Consider the following 13,712-nt stretch of genomic DNA (forward strand, 5'->3'; position numbering starts at 1 on the left):
AAAGGATGTCATACTGAAAACGGAGCAAGTTTGTTTTCTGCAGCTCCACAGAATAGGACTCAGAGCAGTGGATTCAAAATACAGGAAAAGAGATTGCACCTCAGTGTTAGGAAGAATTTTCTGACAGTAAGAGTTGTTTGACAGCGGAACATGCTGCCTCAGAGTGTGGTGGAGTTTCCTTCTTTGGAGGTTTTTAAGCAGAGGCTGGATGGCCATCTGTGGGAAGTGTTTTGATTGTGTATTCCTGCATGGCAAGAGGTTGGACTGGATGACCCTTGTGGTCTCTTTCAAATCTATGATTCCATGAATTAAAGCGCTAGGATTATTCAATTGGCAGGGCTGATGAAGTGATAGATGAAGTTTACCACTTCATCATCTTTACCAGTTAAATAGTCCTCACCAGTTCCCTCAAGTGTAGTTATAATCTTCACGCTGCCAGGAGGAAAACTATTTCCCCATCTTATTGTTATGAAAGATCCTTGTTGCAGTGGGAATTTTTTGAGCTGTGTGTACCTTTTGGGGTCTGCTTGGTGAACTCCCCAAAAGTGACTTTGGAGACTTTCCACAGTGCTCCTATAGTTCAGTGCATCAAGACACTATTTTTTCCTGATAGAAGAGTTACTTTTTACAAGTGGTTATAATTCAAGTTAAAAACGCTTGGGTTGATTGGTTGTTTTAACAAAGCTTTTCTTTTTCAGCAGCTTCTTAGCCTCCTAACAGCTGATACTGTCCCCTGAACAAAGCGTAAACCTGCAGCCAGCGATCTCTCATGATGCCGAGCGGCGGGAGGACTCTGGATGAATTCGCCGTGTCGGAGGAGGCGCAGGAGGTGGTGACACAGCACCGGCCCCGCATTGAACAGCTTTTTAGAGTTGAGCTAAACATCCTGGGGGTGCTGGGGTTGGCACAGAGCCCCAGTGGGGATGCCCAGGGGGAACGGAAGATTTGGCTGCAGTTGCAGGGCCATGGAGACAGTCTGCAGAGGGCAAAGGTAAGGAATCTCCAGAAGGCTGGAGTAGGAGGGGTGAGATGATGTGGCCCCGGGAGCTCATGTTTGTGGACTTTGAAGCCCATTCACCCAATTAAAAAAAATCACCCCCAAACTGCAGAAAACTCTCAAAATGTACTACAGCCATCCCTCCACATTTGCATCTTTGACTTTAGTGGAGCTGATTATTTGCGGATTTGATTCATATGTTCCCTCTAGGAATCTCTAGGTCCTCCAGCACAACTCTGCTAGAAATTATGGTCAATTTCCAGCAGAGTTGCACTGGAGGACTTAGAGATTCCTAGAGGAAACACTTCGAGCCATTTGTAGGTTCTATGGTCAACCTTTGGCAGATGTTGACCACAGCGTTCTGCTGGAGGACCTAGAGATTCCTAGAAAAGTGTTCTCATAAAAAATATAGTGTTTTTTGTTTGTGTTTTTTTGACTTTCACAGGGGTCCTAAATGTGGAGGGCCCACTGTAAATACCCCTAGACCCACACAGATGGCCCCTCAGATCCTCCTATCACCTAGTATATTCCCACATTAGAAGACTGGATGTTTAAATTATATGATATAATAGAAATGGATAAGATAACACAAGTACTTAAGTTTAATTCATTGGAAAAGTTTAAGAAGGAATGGGTAAATGGAACTGAATTTTAAAACAACTTGGGGTGAGATTGCAATATTGAAATATATAATGGAATGATGGTTGATAAAATAATTGGAGCAAGGATAAAGTATAGAAAAAAATTAAAGACATGTTTGTATGAATTATAAGGATTTAAAGGGAAAAAAGAGAGAGAGAGTAAATTAGAGAAAGTTGGGATTAACTTTAATGGGACAGTAGATTGAGTATACACTAGTGCTTCATAAAGAAACCAGTAACAAATAAATAATGATAGGGTTAATGACAGGATCTGCGCAACAACATCTGAAAGTCCTTCCTGCTTTCGTGCGGGAAGGACGGGACAAGGACGGGATAACCCCCATGTGATAATCTCCTATGACTGTTAAAGTGGTGCCAAACTGCATTACAGTGGTCCCTTCCCTTATGCGGTGGATCCGTTAAGGATCCCCCCCACATAAGGGAAATTCTGTGTATGCTTGAGCCCCATTAAAGATAATGGGGCTTGTGTGTGCGGTGGCACATGTGCCATTGCTTTTTCCGGCACACACCGCCACTTCTTCCAGTGTGGCTTTCAGCACTCTATTTGCACTGTATTTCTACAGTGTAGATGCGCCCCAAGTGTTGTATCAGTTCATTGTTTCAATTTATTTAGTTGTTTTGGGAAAGAGTAGCCTTTTCAGAAATGATAAGATTTTTTTTTCACAGAACATTGTTGCATTGGGAAATTTCCTGTAATGGAACATTTTGTTACCCCTAAACATTCTTTTGTGTCTTCGATGTCTCATCCTGGTATGTTCTGTTTTCCAGGAATATATCAAAGGCCTTTGTGCTGCAGAGCTGAGTGAAGAGGTTTACTACCCTAAAGACATGCAGTGCATCTTTTTGGGAGCCCACGGGTTATTCTTGGACTGTCTCATCCAAGGGACTTCTGCCCATGTTACCTTCCTCCGTCCTGGAGTCTTGTTGATCTCAGGTTTGGCTGAAGCTTTTGTCATGGCCCAGAGCCGGATCCATGAATTTGTGGGAAAGTATCAGAAGAACCTCAAGCTGCCTGAGGAACGGGAGGCCCAGGTCAAGCGAGCCTTCCGGGATTTGGTGGAAACCTATGACGACAAACATGCCATGGACCTCTTGATCTTGCCCACTTCAGTCAAAGAGGAGTTACTGAACTTGGTGAAGGAGATTCAACAAGAAGCCAGGGAAGACAGACATGGGAATGGGTGCTGGACACCACCTGGCTCTGAACAAAACTCTTCTCTAGAGTGGGAAATTGTAACTTTGGGTGGTGGCAGGCCAGAATCACCAAAAAGACCTCAACATATCTATGGCTTGCCCATGGGGCTAACTACAATTCAAGAAGAGAGCAGAAGTAGAGACTGTAGTGTTGAACTGCCTGCAGGCTTTGCCAGATCTCAAGAAACTCCTCATAAGTCCCAAAATTCTATACAACCACAATATTCTGGTAGGCCTCGAGATGCTAGGACTGACATGCCGGTCATGGTTGGTAGGCCTCAAGACCAGGTTCTACCTCAGGTGTCAAGGGTTGACTTTCACAGAGGCTTTACTGACTCTGAATTGAACACCAAGCCTCAGGGTTTCATGTCTGGTTTGAATGGTCTTCAGAGTTGGCATGAGGCAAGTGCTTTAAGGCCAGCGCTCCCTAGGAGTTCCCCCCAACCAATTCCAGCTGCAAAGACTACTCATAAGACGTGGGCCTTTCCTGGTTGCACAGATTCTTTGGAAGATAAGCAAGAGGAACGGAATAGTTCTCTTTGTGCAAAGGAGTCCAGTCCTGCTAGCTTGCCTGAAGAAACCAGTGAGGAGGAGGTGTCCTCAGACATCCAGTTGTCATCGTGGACAGAGAAGGAGTTCAAAATGAGGCTAAACTTCTTTAAGACCATGGGTTATGAGGAGCGGGTAGTTAAGAAAATACTGTTGGAAGGTGGGGTGCAGGAGGCTCCTTCCACCATCTTGGACAGGGTCCAGATGGCTGAAGCTGGCTTGTGCCAGAAAGGAGATATTGTCCTGCCCCAGATAGAGCCCGGGGGGAAAGAGCATTCTCCATCTCCAGATAAGAGGCAGGATGAAGATGAATATCTGAAGGAACTCATCAAAGCAGCCGTAGCCAACTGTGGCCACTCGCCCAGTGAGATCCCTACAGAGATACAAACTGGAGCGCCCCTAGCAGATCTTCTGAGGCGGCTCCATGAGAGAGGGGAAGTTCAAGAAGTGATGGAAGGGGCAACAAAGCCGGAACATAAAGAGCAGTCTGGTGTCCGGAAGGCAGCCATTTTGACTCACGGGGAATCTTCGCAGTGGAGGTCTGAGATGGATACAGGGCGGAACAATGGGTCCCCTTTCCAGGAGTGGACCCATGCATCACCACCTAAACCAACTGTTGCTGCTTTGCCGCCTGACACTCCCACCGGTGGTAATTCCTTCTTTTGTACATCAAATTCTGAGGGTAGCCATTCCTCAGAATGTACCAGCCTTGGACCTCAGGGCTCGATTTCTACAGTAACCGGAGCCCAACGCTTTGAGGAAGCCCTCCAGGCGCAGTTCAAGCTCAAGCTGGCCAACACACCAGGCAAAAAGAACCTGCGGATGGTCATCATTGATGGCAGCAATGTGGCCATGATGTGAGTATGAGCTGGTGAGGGTAAGCCTGAGGAGATGTTCTGGCTCTTGATTCAGTCCTTCATATATGATGTGGTTATATCTATTACGGTCATTTTCAAGGTGTGTTTTGGAGGACTTTGGAAGATCAATAATAGCAAAGGCAGGGTGGAGCAAAGTATGCTTCTGGAGCAACACATACACAAGGCAGTTTTTGCAACCCTTGACCGTTTTAGATACTTCAGACTGCCCTTTTTCAGGCCTGAAGAAGGGTATACTAGTTTTCCCGGAGCCCTTTCACACTAAAGCAAATGTAGCACTATGATTCCACTTTTTCTACTATGGTTCCATCTAATGGAATCCTCGGATTTGCCACCTAGTTGGTGGAATTTAGAATTTGCAACCAGAGATCTCTTGTGCATCAGTAGACTACAGATTTCATGATCCCATAAGTGTCAGCCAAGCCAGTTAAAGTGGAGTCACAGTACAGTCTTCCTTAACTGGAATTCTGAAATCTGAAATATTCCAAAATTGCCCGTATGGGTGGCTGAGAGAGTGACAACTTGGCTTTCTGATGGTACAGTATACACAAATTTTGTTTCTTGCACAAAATTATTTAAAAACATTGTGTATTACCTTCAGGCTATGTGTATACGAAACACAAATAAATGTCATATTTAGACTTGGCTCCAAGGCATCTGATTATATATGTGCAAATATTTCAAAATTTGAAAAAAAAATCCCAAACACTTCTGATCCCAAGCATTTTGAATAAGGGAGACTCAACTTGTACTATATTTGCATACTGTGAAAGGGCCCCTGGAAGCCTCCAGGGGTGGTGCATCACCATTTAAATATGTTGCAGAACCCTTCTGCCTTGTTCAGAATTAGAGAAAGCAGTTTTTGTAATGTTATGGAACTTCTGCCAGTTTCCAGCCCACCTGTCCAATCTTTAGGGTGTTTCTGGCAATATGTGCACCCCTAAGAAATCTTGGGTACAGAAAATGGGGCTCTGAAACTACAGTCGTTGCAAAGCCCTCCTTTTGGGCTCTTTTAGAGCACTCTCTTCAATTAATGCAGTTAATGCAGTTAATGCAGTGAGACCTAGTGGGTTTTGCCAGTGCCCAGACCTTTGTAGTGGGCAGGGGTTGGGTTTTTTTTGGCAGTCACCAAAAGGAACTTCAGAAAACACACTTGGTAAGAAATTTTGGATGTCATCAAGAGTAGACGTTTTGTACACCCACTGATGTGAGGCTGCCTATCAGTTAGGGATATTATTGGCCCAAGTTGTTATTTTGACTCACTGGAAATTACAGCAGTGCTGGAGTCCTGACGTTTCTAAATTTCCCCCTTGATCATTCTTTTTTTGCCCAGTTTCCAAACAGTTAATACCTTGGGGGGTTCTGGTTTTGATTCCTTCCCCATTTAAACCACTCTGTACCAATGTTCTGACCTTCTGTGGGTGTCTTAAAAGGGGACGAGGCCATGTATACAAATAAATAATTCTGTCTACCTGTTGGTGAAAAATTTATTCCTCCAGTAAGTGGAATGATTTAGTGAACCAAGGACTAAAGTTTATTTAACAACGTATCTAGCAAAGGGCCTCTTCACACTATACAACTACACACTATGATTCAGCCTTAACTGCTGTGGCTCCATCCTGGGTTTTGCAGTTTAGGAAAAGTATTTAAAATATTCATTGAGAGAGCTGTAGTCCCTCACCAAACTACAAACCCCAGGTTTCCCCAGGATGCAGCCATGGCAGTGAAAGTGGAATCATGGTGTTATAACTGAATAGTGTGAAAGGGCTTCAGCATCTATTCGGCAAACAGGCGGCTAAAATAAACTTTGGGATCTGCTGGGATTTGGTTTGAGGACCCCTCGCATGGATATCAAACTCCATGGATGCTCATGTCCTGTTATATATAATGGTGTAGTAAAATGGTATCCCACATACATATATATATATAATCAAGCTTTGCATTTGGGAATATTTTTTCGAATATTTCAAGATGTGTATTGGTTGAATCCATGGTTAAATCCGTGGATGCAGAATCCATGGTTACAGAGGGGCAACTGTACAGTATAGCATTTCTACAAAAACTATGCTGCTCTGATAGTTTGCCCATAAAGGCTATGGTTGTTATATAAAATAACCCGTAATGAGCAGGCACTATTTCCATGTCACACTTGCTCCTTGTAACTCACACTGGTGTTCTTACCAGTATTTTTAGCAACAGAACATGTCAAGATGCCTGAGGACATGGGTCAGGATGCCCTGTACCTGTTTTTCTTCTTTTTCTTGAGATTCCCAAGAGCTTATAAACTTTTTCAGAGCTAAGCATATTCTTTTCCTGTTCAACATGGCTTACTTTTCTTAATAGATTTGTGGTCATTTTCTGAATTTTTCTCTTCAGACTGCATGTGATTTTCCTGGCTTCTTGCCTTGTTCTCAGAGAGAATGGAGATGCAATTGGGAAAACCGCTCCATCTTTTTAGCCCACTTGTTGGCATAGTGTGTTGTTTGGCACGCAGCACTGCTCAGGCAATTTTTGGGATTCTTCTTTATTACCCTGGTTGCTTTTTGCAGATGAGAACTTCACACATACATACACCCTCTGCCCATATCCTCTTCTTATGTTTAATGCCCATGAGCTGACTTTTTCCTAGCCTCGTAACATTTTTAAATCTTACCAAAACAAACAACCCACCTTCCATTTATTCCATTCCTCAGAGTTGAAAGAATATGGGAGCGGGAGTGGCGGGATAATTTGGTAAGAACCAGTGTAGCAGGGTCCATCTATACTGTGGAAATGCTGCAGTTTCACACCACTTTAACTGCCATGGCTGCTGGGATTTGTACTTTTGTGAGGCGCCAGCACTCTTTGGCAGAGAAGCCTAAAGATGGAAGCACAGCACTTAAAAGTGGTGCCAAACTGCATTATATCTAGGGTGTAGATGCACTTGTGGGCCTGTGCAAACTGTGGTTTTGCAATTATGAACCAGACTTGGCTGTGTTTTTCCTGTCCCTGTCCTCTCTTAGCTGAATTCCTCCACCCTTCTTTTCTGGTTTTAAGCGAGAAGCCAGCTGGTTAACACTAACCAGGTTCACTTGCAGCCTTGGTTTCAATGCCTGTTTTGAATGATGGCTTCGGGTTCTGCTGTAGGAATAACATCGTGGATAGCATTAATTAGAGTTAACACGTAACACATAACTCTAAACCATGGATAATGATAGTAAGAGAAGGCAAGGAGCAAATCAGCTTTGAAGATGTGATGAAAGAGGAACAAGTATACCTAAAAGTCACATCAGATAGGCAAATAGAAGTATTATTACATTTGTATTGGACTTAATGTTTCGGATCTAATATAGAGAGGACATCTTTGTAGGCTGCCTCATTCTGAAGGTGTTCACTGTACCTGGTGACTGTACACTGCTCCCTCGGGTTACGAAATTAATTCGTTCCGCGGCCGCTTTCGTAACCCGAAAAGCCTTCGTAAGCCGAATTGCCATAAAAGCGCCGAAAAGCACCAAAAAATTTTTTCGTAACCCGAAAAACATTCGTAACCCGGAACAATTATTTCCAATGGGATTTTTTCGTATCCCGGAAATTTCGTAACCTGGGTATTTCGTATCCCGAGGTACCACTGTACTCTGAATTTTATAATAAAATATAGAATATTATAATTTCCCTTTGGGAATTCTGCCAAACACCTGATCCAATTCTGTGATCCAGTGGTCTGAAACCAGAGCTTAGAAAAGTTCCTTTTTGGTTTAGGGTAGCCATACTCTCTGATGGATACTGGGAGTTGTGGTCCAGTCCTAAACTCAGTCTAAAATACATGGTACTGCTAACGCCCTTGACCTTCCCTGACCTTTTTAATGAAGTATTTCCTATTCCACCTATTGCTTCCCTACAACTGTTTGTTGGGGTGGAATTACCTAATGAAGTTTTCCCCTTCTGTTCGCTTAGGCATGGTCTGAACCAGTTCTTCTCGTGTCGGGGCATTGCTTTGGCTGTACAATACTTCTGGGACCGTGGGCACCGGGAGGTGACAGTCTTAGTACCTCAGCATCGGATGGAAGAAGATTCCAACGTGAGAGGTAAGAGAGATGGAAAACCTCTTTACCCAGTTTAAAGAAATGTTCCCCCTCATGTGAGCAAGTTTTGATTGGATCAGTTTGCACATGGATAAAACCAAGAAAAGGTGTATTTAGATGATGCACAGACAGGGTGCAGCAGGTAGAAGAGCCAATCCTTGCTTTGGAAAAGAGGAGGATGATTTTTTTTCCTAAGAAAATATTATGTCAATCTGTTGTTGTGGCACTTTTAAAAACATTTTGAGGAGGAGAGTATTTGCATTAAAAACAATTGACTTGCAGAGGTTTTTAAATTTTTTAAAAATCAGATATCCAGTTAGTCAGAGCACCTTATGTATTTATTTATTTATTCTGTTAACTCCTGTCTGCAATAAGCATACGTGATTCTTTCTCATTTCATCCCAGCAACAACCCTATGAGATAGGTTAGGCTGGGGATAATGATTGGCCCAAGCTCAGCTGGTGAGGTTCCTAGCTAAGAGGGAATGTGAACCAGAGCCTCTCCTGTTCACTTTGGGTGACATCTCCCATTGTCATTGACTGTTGGCCCTGCTGGTGGGCGTTAATGGGAGTTGTAGTCCTAGTGGGTACCAGCTTGCCTTTCCCTGCTCAGGAGTATTATTTTGTTGTATGTCTGCAGTCCTTTGCTCACTTGTTGCTGTTGTTGTTTGCCTTCAATTCATTTCTGACATATGGCAACCCTAAGGTGAACTTATCACAGAGCTATCTTGGCAAGATTTGTTTGGAGGGGGTTTGCCCTTGCCTTCCTCTGAGGCTGAGAGAATTTGACTTGTCCAAGGTCACCCAATGGGTTTCCATGGCCAAGTCAGGATTTGAAGCTTTCTTTAAGTGAGGATTCAAAGTTGTAGACCAACACTCAAACCACTATAGCACACTGGCTCTTACTCATAGAATAACTCTTATTGGAACCAGTTCAGCTTGCTGGTTCTGATTGCTGCAACTTTAGTAATAAAGGATCCAAATATGAAATAGTGTCCTTCCGGCTCTGATGCTGCAAATTTGGTGATGCTTCTTGTTGGTTTTCCCCCTGCCTCTTCCCAAATGCAGAGCGGCACTACTTGGTTGAGTTACACAAGCTGAGCATCCTCTCTCTCACACCCTCCCGCAAAATAGATGGGAAAGGCATTGTCCCGTACGATGACAGGTGAGTGAAACTCTTTGCAAACTATTTGTAAACCAAGTGGATGGTTTCTGTGTCTACATGTACTGGCTTTTGCCTGTGTGAAGAATCTGTCCCTTGTTTCCTGCAACTGCAGTAGGGAAAGTGCAAGGTTGGTTCAGCTGAGAATAGCAATCTAAGGACCTTTGGAAAAGAGGAGCTCTCAGCTCATAGGGAGAAAGGAGAATTTGGGTTCTCCAACAGTATAAGGTACATATAGAGGAAACATTTTTGACCACCAACATGACACCACAAATTCAATGGTTCAATGCACATACACTAGGTGTCTGAGGTTTATATGAAACTTAAATGAATTTTGTGTTTAGACCTGTGGTACCCGAAAGTAAACTTCCCAAAATCTAAGGGGAGGGTTTCCATTCTTTGCATGGGAGGGAATACCATTTCTAAGACATGGTTGTTATCTGAAGGTTTGTTAGATACCTACACCAGTAACAGTTGCTAGAAAATGCTGCCCACTTGTGTATTAATGTTACGACTTTTTGCATTTGTCTGTATCTGCTTTAGGCTTTTGGTGAGCCACCTTAAGTCCCAGGGATATAAATGAAAGAGAGAGAGATACAGGTTGACAATGAATTTTATGAATTGTGATGGTGACCTGGTGGGAAGTCCCTTTACGGATGTATTTGCTCAAAAATTAGGAGTTGGTCTTATCTCACATAGTGCTGAGCAAACCTGTGGTGGACACTTCCGAAAACGTTTCTTCCATTTTGATTTTTAGCTATTTTTGGAGTCAAACTTGGACTGCCCCTGGGATTTCCCCCAGGCTGGGATTTCCAGTTTGCAAGGCTCCGGATGCTTTGATGCTTTGATGAGGTCACATGAGCAAAGGCTTGAAGTAGAAGCAGGAAATGAATCTGCCAGCAGATGGGACTGGGTGGGTGACGCAGAAGCATGATTTTTGAGTCATGGCGTTGGGTTGATGTAATATACTATTATGGTGGCCCAGGAGACAAAAGAGAAAGAGGACCTCTGCAGGAAAATACCCTGGTAGACCCTTGTTGTTCTTGCTAATCTTTAAAATTTATATCCTGTCCTTTATTGTAGGTGCCCTGGGTATCTAACAGGCCGTGTGAAAGAAATCAAAACCATAAATTGCAAATAACCAAAATCATGATTTAGAAATATCTGAAACCATACATTGCAAATATCTTAATTCAGACCCAGGATGAATTACTTTTGGAGACTACACATCACTGTCTTCCCCAAGTGTCCATGCAAGCTGTGGGAGATTCAGGGTGGGTGGGCTGGTAGTTGTTATGTGCCTTAGAGTTGATCGTGACTTATAGGACTCTATCATAGGGTTGTTGTTTTTTTGTGACAAGATTTGTTGAGAGATTTGCCATTGCCTTCCTCTGAATAGAGCCTACATCACGTGGTATTCCCTTATGATCCTCCTTTCAAGTATTAACAAAGCCTGACCCTTCTTAGCATCCAGGATGAGACAGGATCTGTGTCTTCATGTTACTTTGGCATCCTGCTTGAGGATCATAGTCCAAAAAATAAATAAATGAATTAAATTGTTTCAACTCTCAATAAAATCTGGTGTCTGGAGCTTCTGGGAGCTGAACCTTGAAGCTCATGCTGCAGTCTCTACTTCCTGCATATTTGCTCATAAACACCTCTCATCATCCATTATTGATAATACCATAAGCACGCAAAGTCTCCACCAGCTACGGCAGGCAATGTGAAGGACTTGGATCCCGACACTAACATGGGCTAGACTTCTTCAAAGCTAGGAAGATTTGAAAACCAATAGGATACAGAAGTGATATGCTTCCTATTTAAAATCCTTTTTCTTTCATTGATCCTTCCACACCCACTTCTCCTCTTTCCTCAGGTTCATGCTCAAGTTAGCCGAACAGACAAATGGCGTCATTGTCACCAATGACCAGTTCAGAGATCTGGCCAAAGAGTCCAAGAAGTGGATCAAGATCATCAAGGAAAGGTGAAACAGATCTTGGGAGATCTTAGCAGCTCCCCCTCCCTGATAGGGTTGTTGTTATTTTTCTGTAGCCACTCCGACAAATTTTGGAGCAGGGTTAGGTGGGAGGCAACTCCTGGTGGGTTCAAGGAGTGGCACTTTATGCTGCAGAGTTGCCTTCCTTTTGTTCTTGTTGTGTGCCTTTAATTCAATTCTGACTAAGTTGAACCTATTATAGTGTTTTCTTGACAAGTTTATTCAGAGGGGATTTGCCATTGCCACCCTCGGAGGCAGAGAGTGTAATTTGCCCAAGTTCAGCCAGTGGGTTTACATGGCTGAGCCAGGATTCGAACCCTGGTCCAATGCTCAAAGCATGACACCACACGGGCTCCTTCCTCTTCCTCTAATCAGTCTGAGAGCCAGACATGGGATATGGACTTTGAAGGGAAAATGTTGCTTTCTTGTCTTAGTGAAATTAAGGTAAAATATGGTTATGGATATGTACGTGAGTTTTAGTGTATGTAATAAGGTAAGGAGGATCTGTTGGGGAGGGGTGAGAACATGAAATGCTGGGGGCAGCTTATGATTAGCTGAATGTCCAAAGAAATATTAAAAGGCTAAGTGGAAGACAGTTAGTAGGAGAGAGGGTGAGACTAAAGTTAGAGTAAGTCTACCAAAGTTAGGAGTTAGTCAGTGGATAGAGTTAGGAATATGAGAGAAATGTGAATCAGTCAGGATTATTGTTGTTGTGTGCCTTCAAGTTGTTTCTGATTTATAGCAACCCTATCACTGGGTTTTTCTTGGCAAGATTTGTTTGGAGGGAGTTTGCCATTGCCTTCCTGAGGCTGAGAGAGAGTGACTTGCCTAAGGTCACCCAGTGGGTTAACACAGCTGAGTGGGGATTCAAACCCTGCCATCCAGAGTAGTAGTTGTAGTCAAACCACAGCACACTGGCTGTCAGTCAGGATTAAGATGTGTTCAACAAGTAATCTTTTTAAGTGTATGTTGTACTGTTGAAGAAGTTATTTTTGTATGCCTCTAGGAATAGCACTGCTGGTTGAATTCACACACATGGTGTCTGTAGTGGCAGCAGTGGTTCCAGGATGGTTGGTGTCCAGTGATGGGGCTATACAAATAAAGTCTCACACAGGAACCATGAGGGCATGAAGACGGTTCCCATGTTTGGGACCCTAGAAGTGGGACAGTGGGAGATCTTCACATTTGGGACAGGTGGACGAACCTCACAGACTCACCTTGCCTTCTCTGTTTGTATCTCATCTAGCCTGCTGCAGTACATCTTTGTGGGGAACATCTTTATGGTTCCTGATGACCCCTTGGGACGTGGGGGACCCACCTTAGCAGAATTCCTCAAGAAAATCCCCAGGTATCCATCCATAGCTGGGGAAAATCACCCTTCCTTGAGCTGGAAATACTGTATATAAGTTAAAACAAGAGCAAGCCACTCTGGAGGTGTGATTGTTCCAGCACAACCTGATGATGTCTCTTCTGGTTTTGGGAATCACCCCAGACAGCTGATGTCCATTGTTTGAATGGCAAGGGAGGTCACAACACCACATTTTTGCAGTAGTTGGAGTCTTTCATTTGTTTCAGTCTTTCATTTGTTTTTTCCGTGAAAAAAGTAGAAAATTCAGGAAGGTTCGGAGCTGCGAAATAGGCTCTCAGGGTCCATATGATGTCTGTAGGCAACTTTCAAATTAAAATAACCAGGACCTGAAGCATCCCTACATTTCCTTGTTACAGAAAAAGTAGATGCAGAGTGAGATGAACATCCCTTTAAATAGGAGTTGCTTTAGAGATCTTGCTATATAAACAGTCTGGTGCTCCATCTTGCGGCCAGTGGAATTGCATAGATTTTGAGATGAAAGGAAACCGATGGTCATTGGCACAGCAAGCTAGCTGTTGTTGTTGTTATATTAATTTATATCCTACCCTTTCCCCCAAAACTGGGACTCAGAGCAGCTTAAAATATTAAAAAACAATACAATTAAAAATGTACAAAGTGATATTTTAAAATATAATTACATTTTTATAATATTAAGACAGCATGTTAGCCACCCCCTGGTACAAGTCAAGAGTGTAATCTGTGCTGGAAGCACTGACCCTCTATTCTCTCTCATCCATCCAACTTTTAGTGTAAGCACAGTTACGCCTGCAAGAATTTGGTAATTTTTAGGCATTGTTTTTCTTTGCTTTTTCCTTTACATCCTTTCTTCCATGCCCCTTGGCTTATCC

General features: G+C 43.2%; 1 protein-coding gene across 8 annotated transcripts in view; it reads left to right on the plus strand.

The window, feature by feature from the left end:
• KHNYN (KH and NYN domain containing) overlaps positions 1-13,712 on the plus strand; it is a 28,237-nt gene that overhangs the window by 13,066 nt on the left and 1,459 nt on the right. For 4 of the 8 annotated variants that reach the window (XM_042475585.1, XM_042475587.1, XM_042475581.1 and 1 more), the window contains exons 2-7: positions 699-991; positions 2,428-4,259; positions 8,211-8,341; positions 9,406-9,502; positions 11,376-11,483; positions 12,742-12,843. In XM_042475585.1, coding sequence (XP_042331519.1) covers positions 770-991; positions 2,428-4,259; positions 8,211-8,341; positions 9,406-9,502; positions 11,376-11,483; positions 12,742-12,843 — 2,492 coding nt within the window. In that variant the 5' untranslated portion in view covers positions 699-769. The remainder of the gene's footprint in view (positions 1-698; positions 992-2,427; positions 4,260-8,210; positions 8,342-9,405; positions 9,503-11,375; positions 11,484-12,741; positions 12,844-13,712) is intronic. The other 4 variants (XM_042475586.1, XM_042475582.1, XM_042475584.1 and 1 more) reach the window with 2 other exon arrangements.

Source organism: Sceloporus undulatus, chromosome 6 (assembly GCF_019175285.1).
Source record: "Sceloporus undulatus isolate JIND9_A2432 ecotype Alabama chromosome 6, SceUnd_v1.1, whole genome shotgun sequence".
In the NCBI taxonomy this organism is placed as follows: domain Eukaryota; kingdom Metazoa; phylum Chordata; class Lepidosauria; order Squamata; family Phrynosomatidae; genus Sceloporus; species Sceloporus undulatus.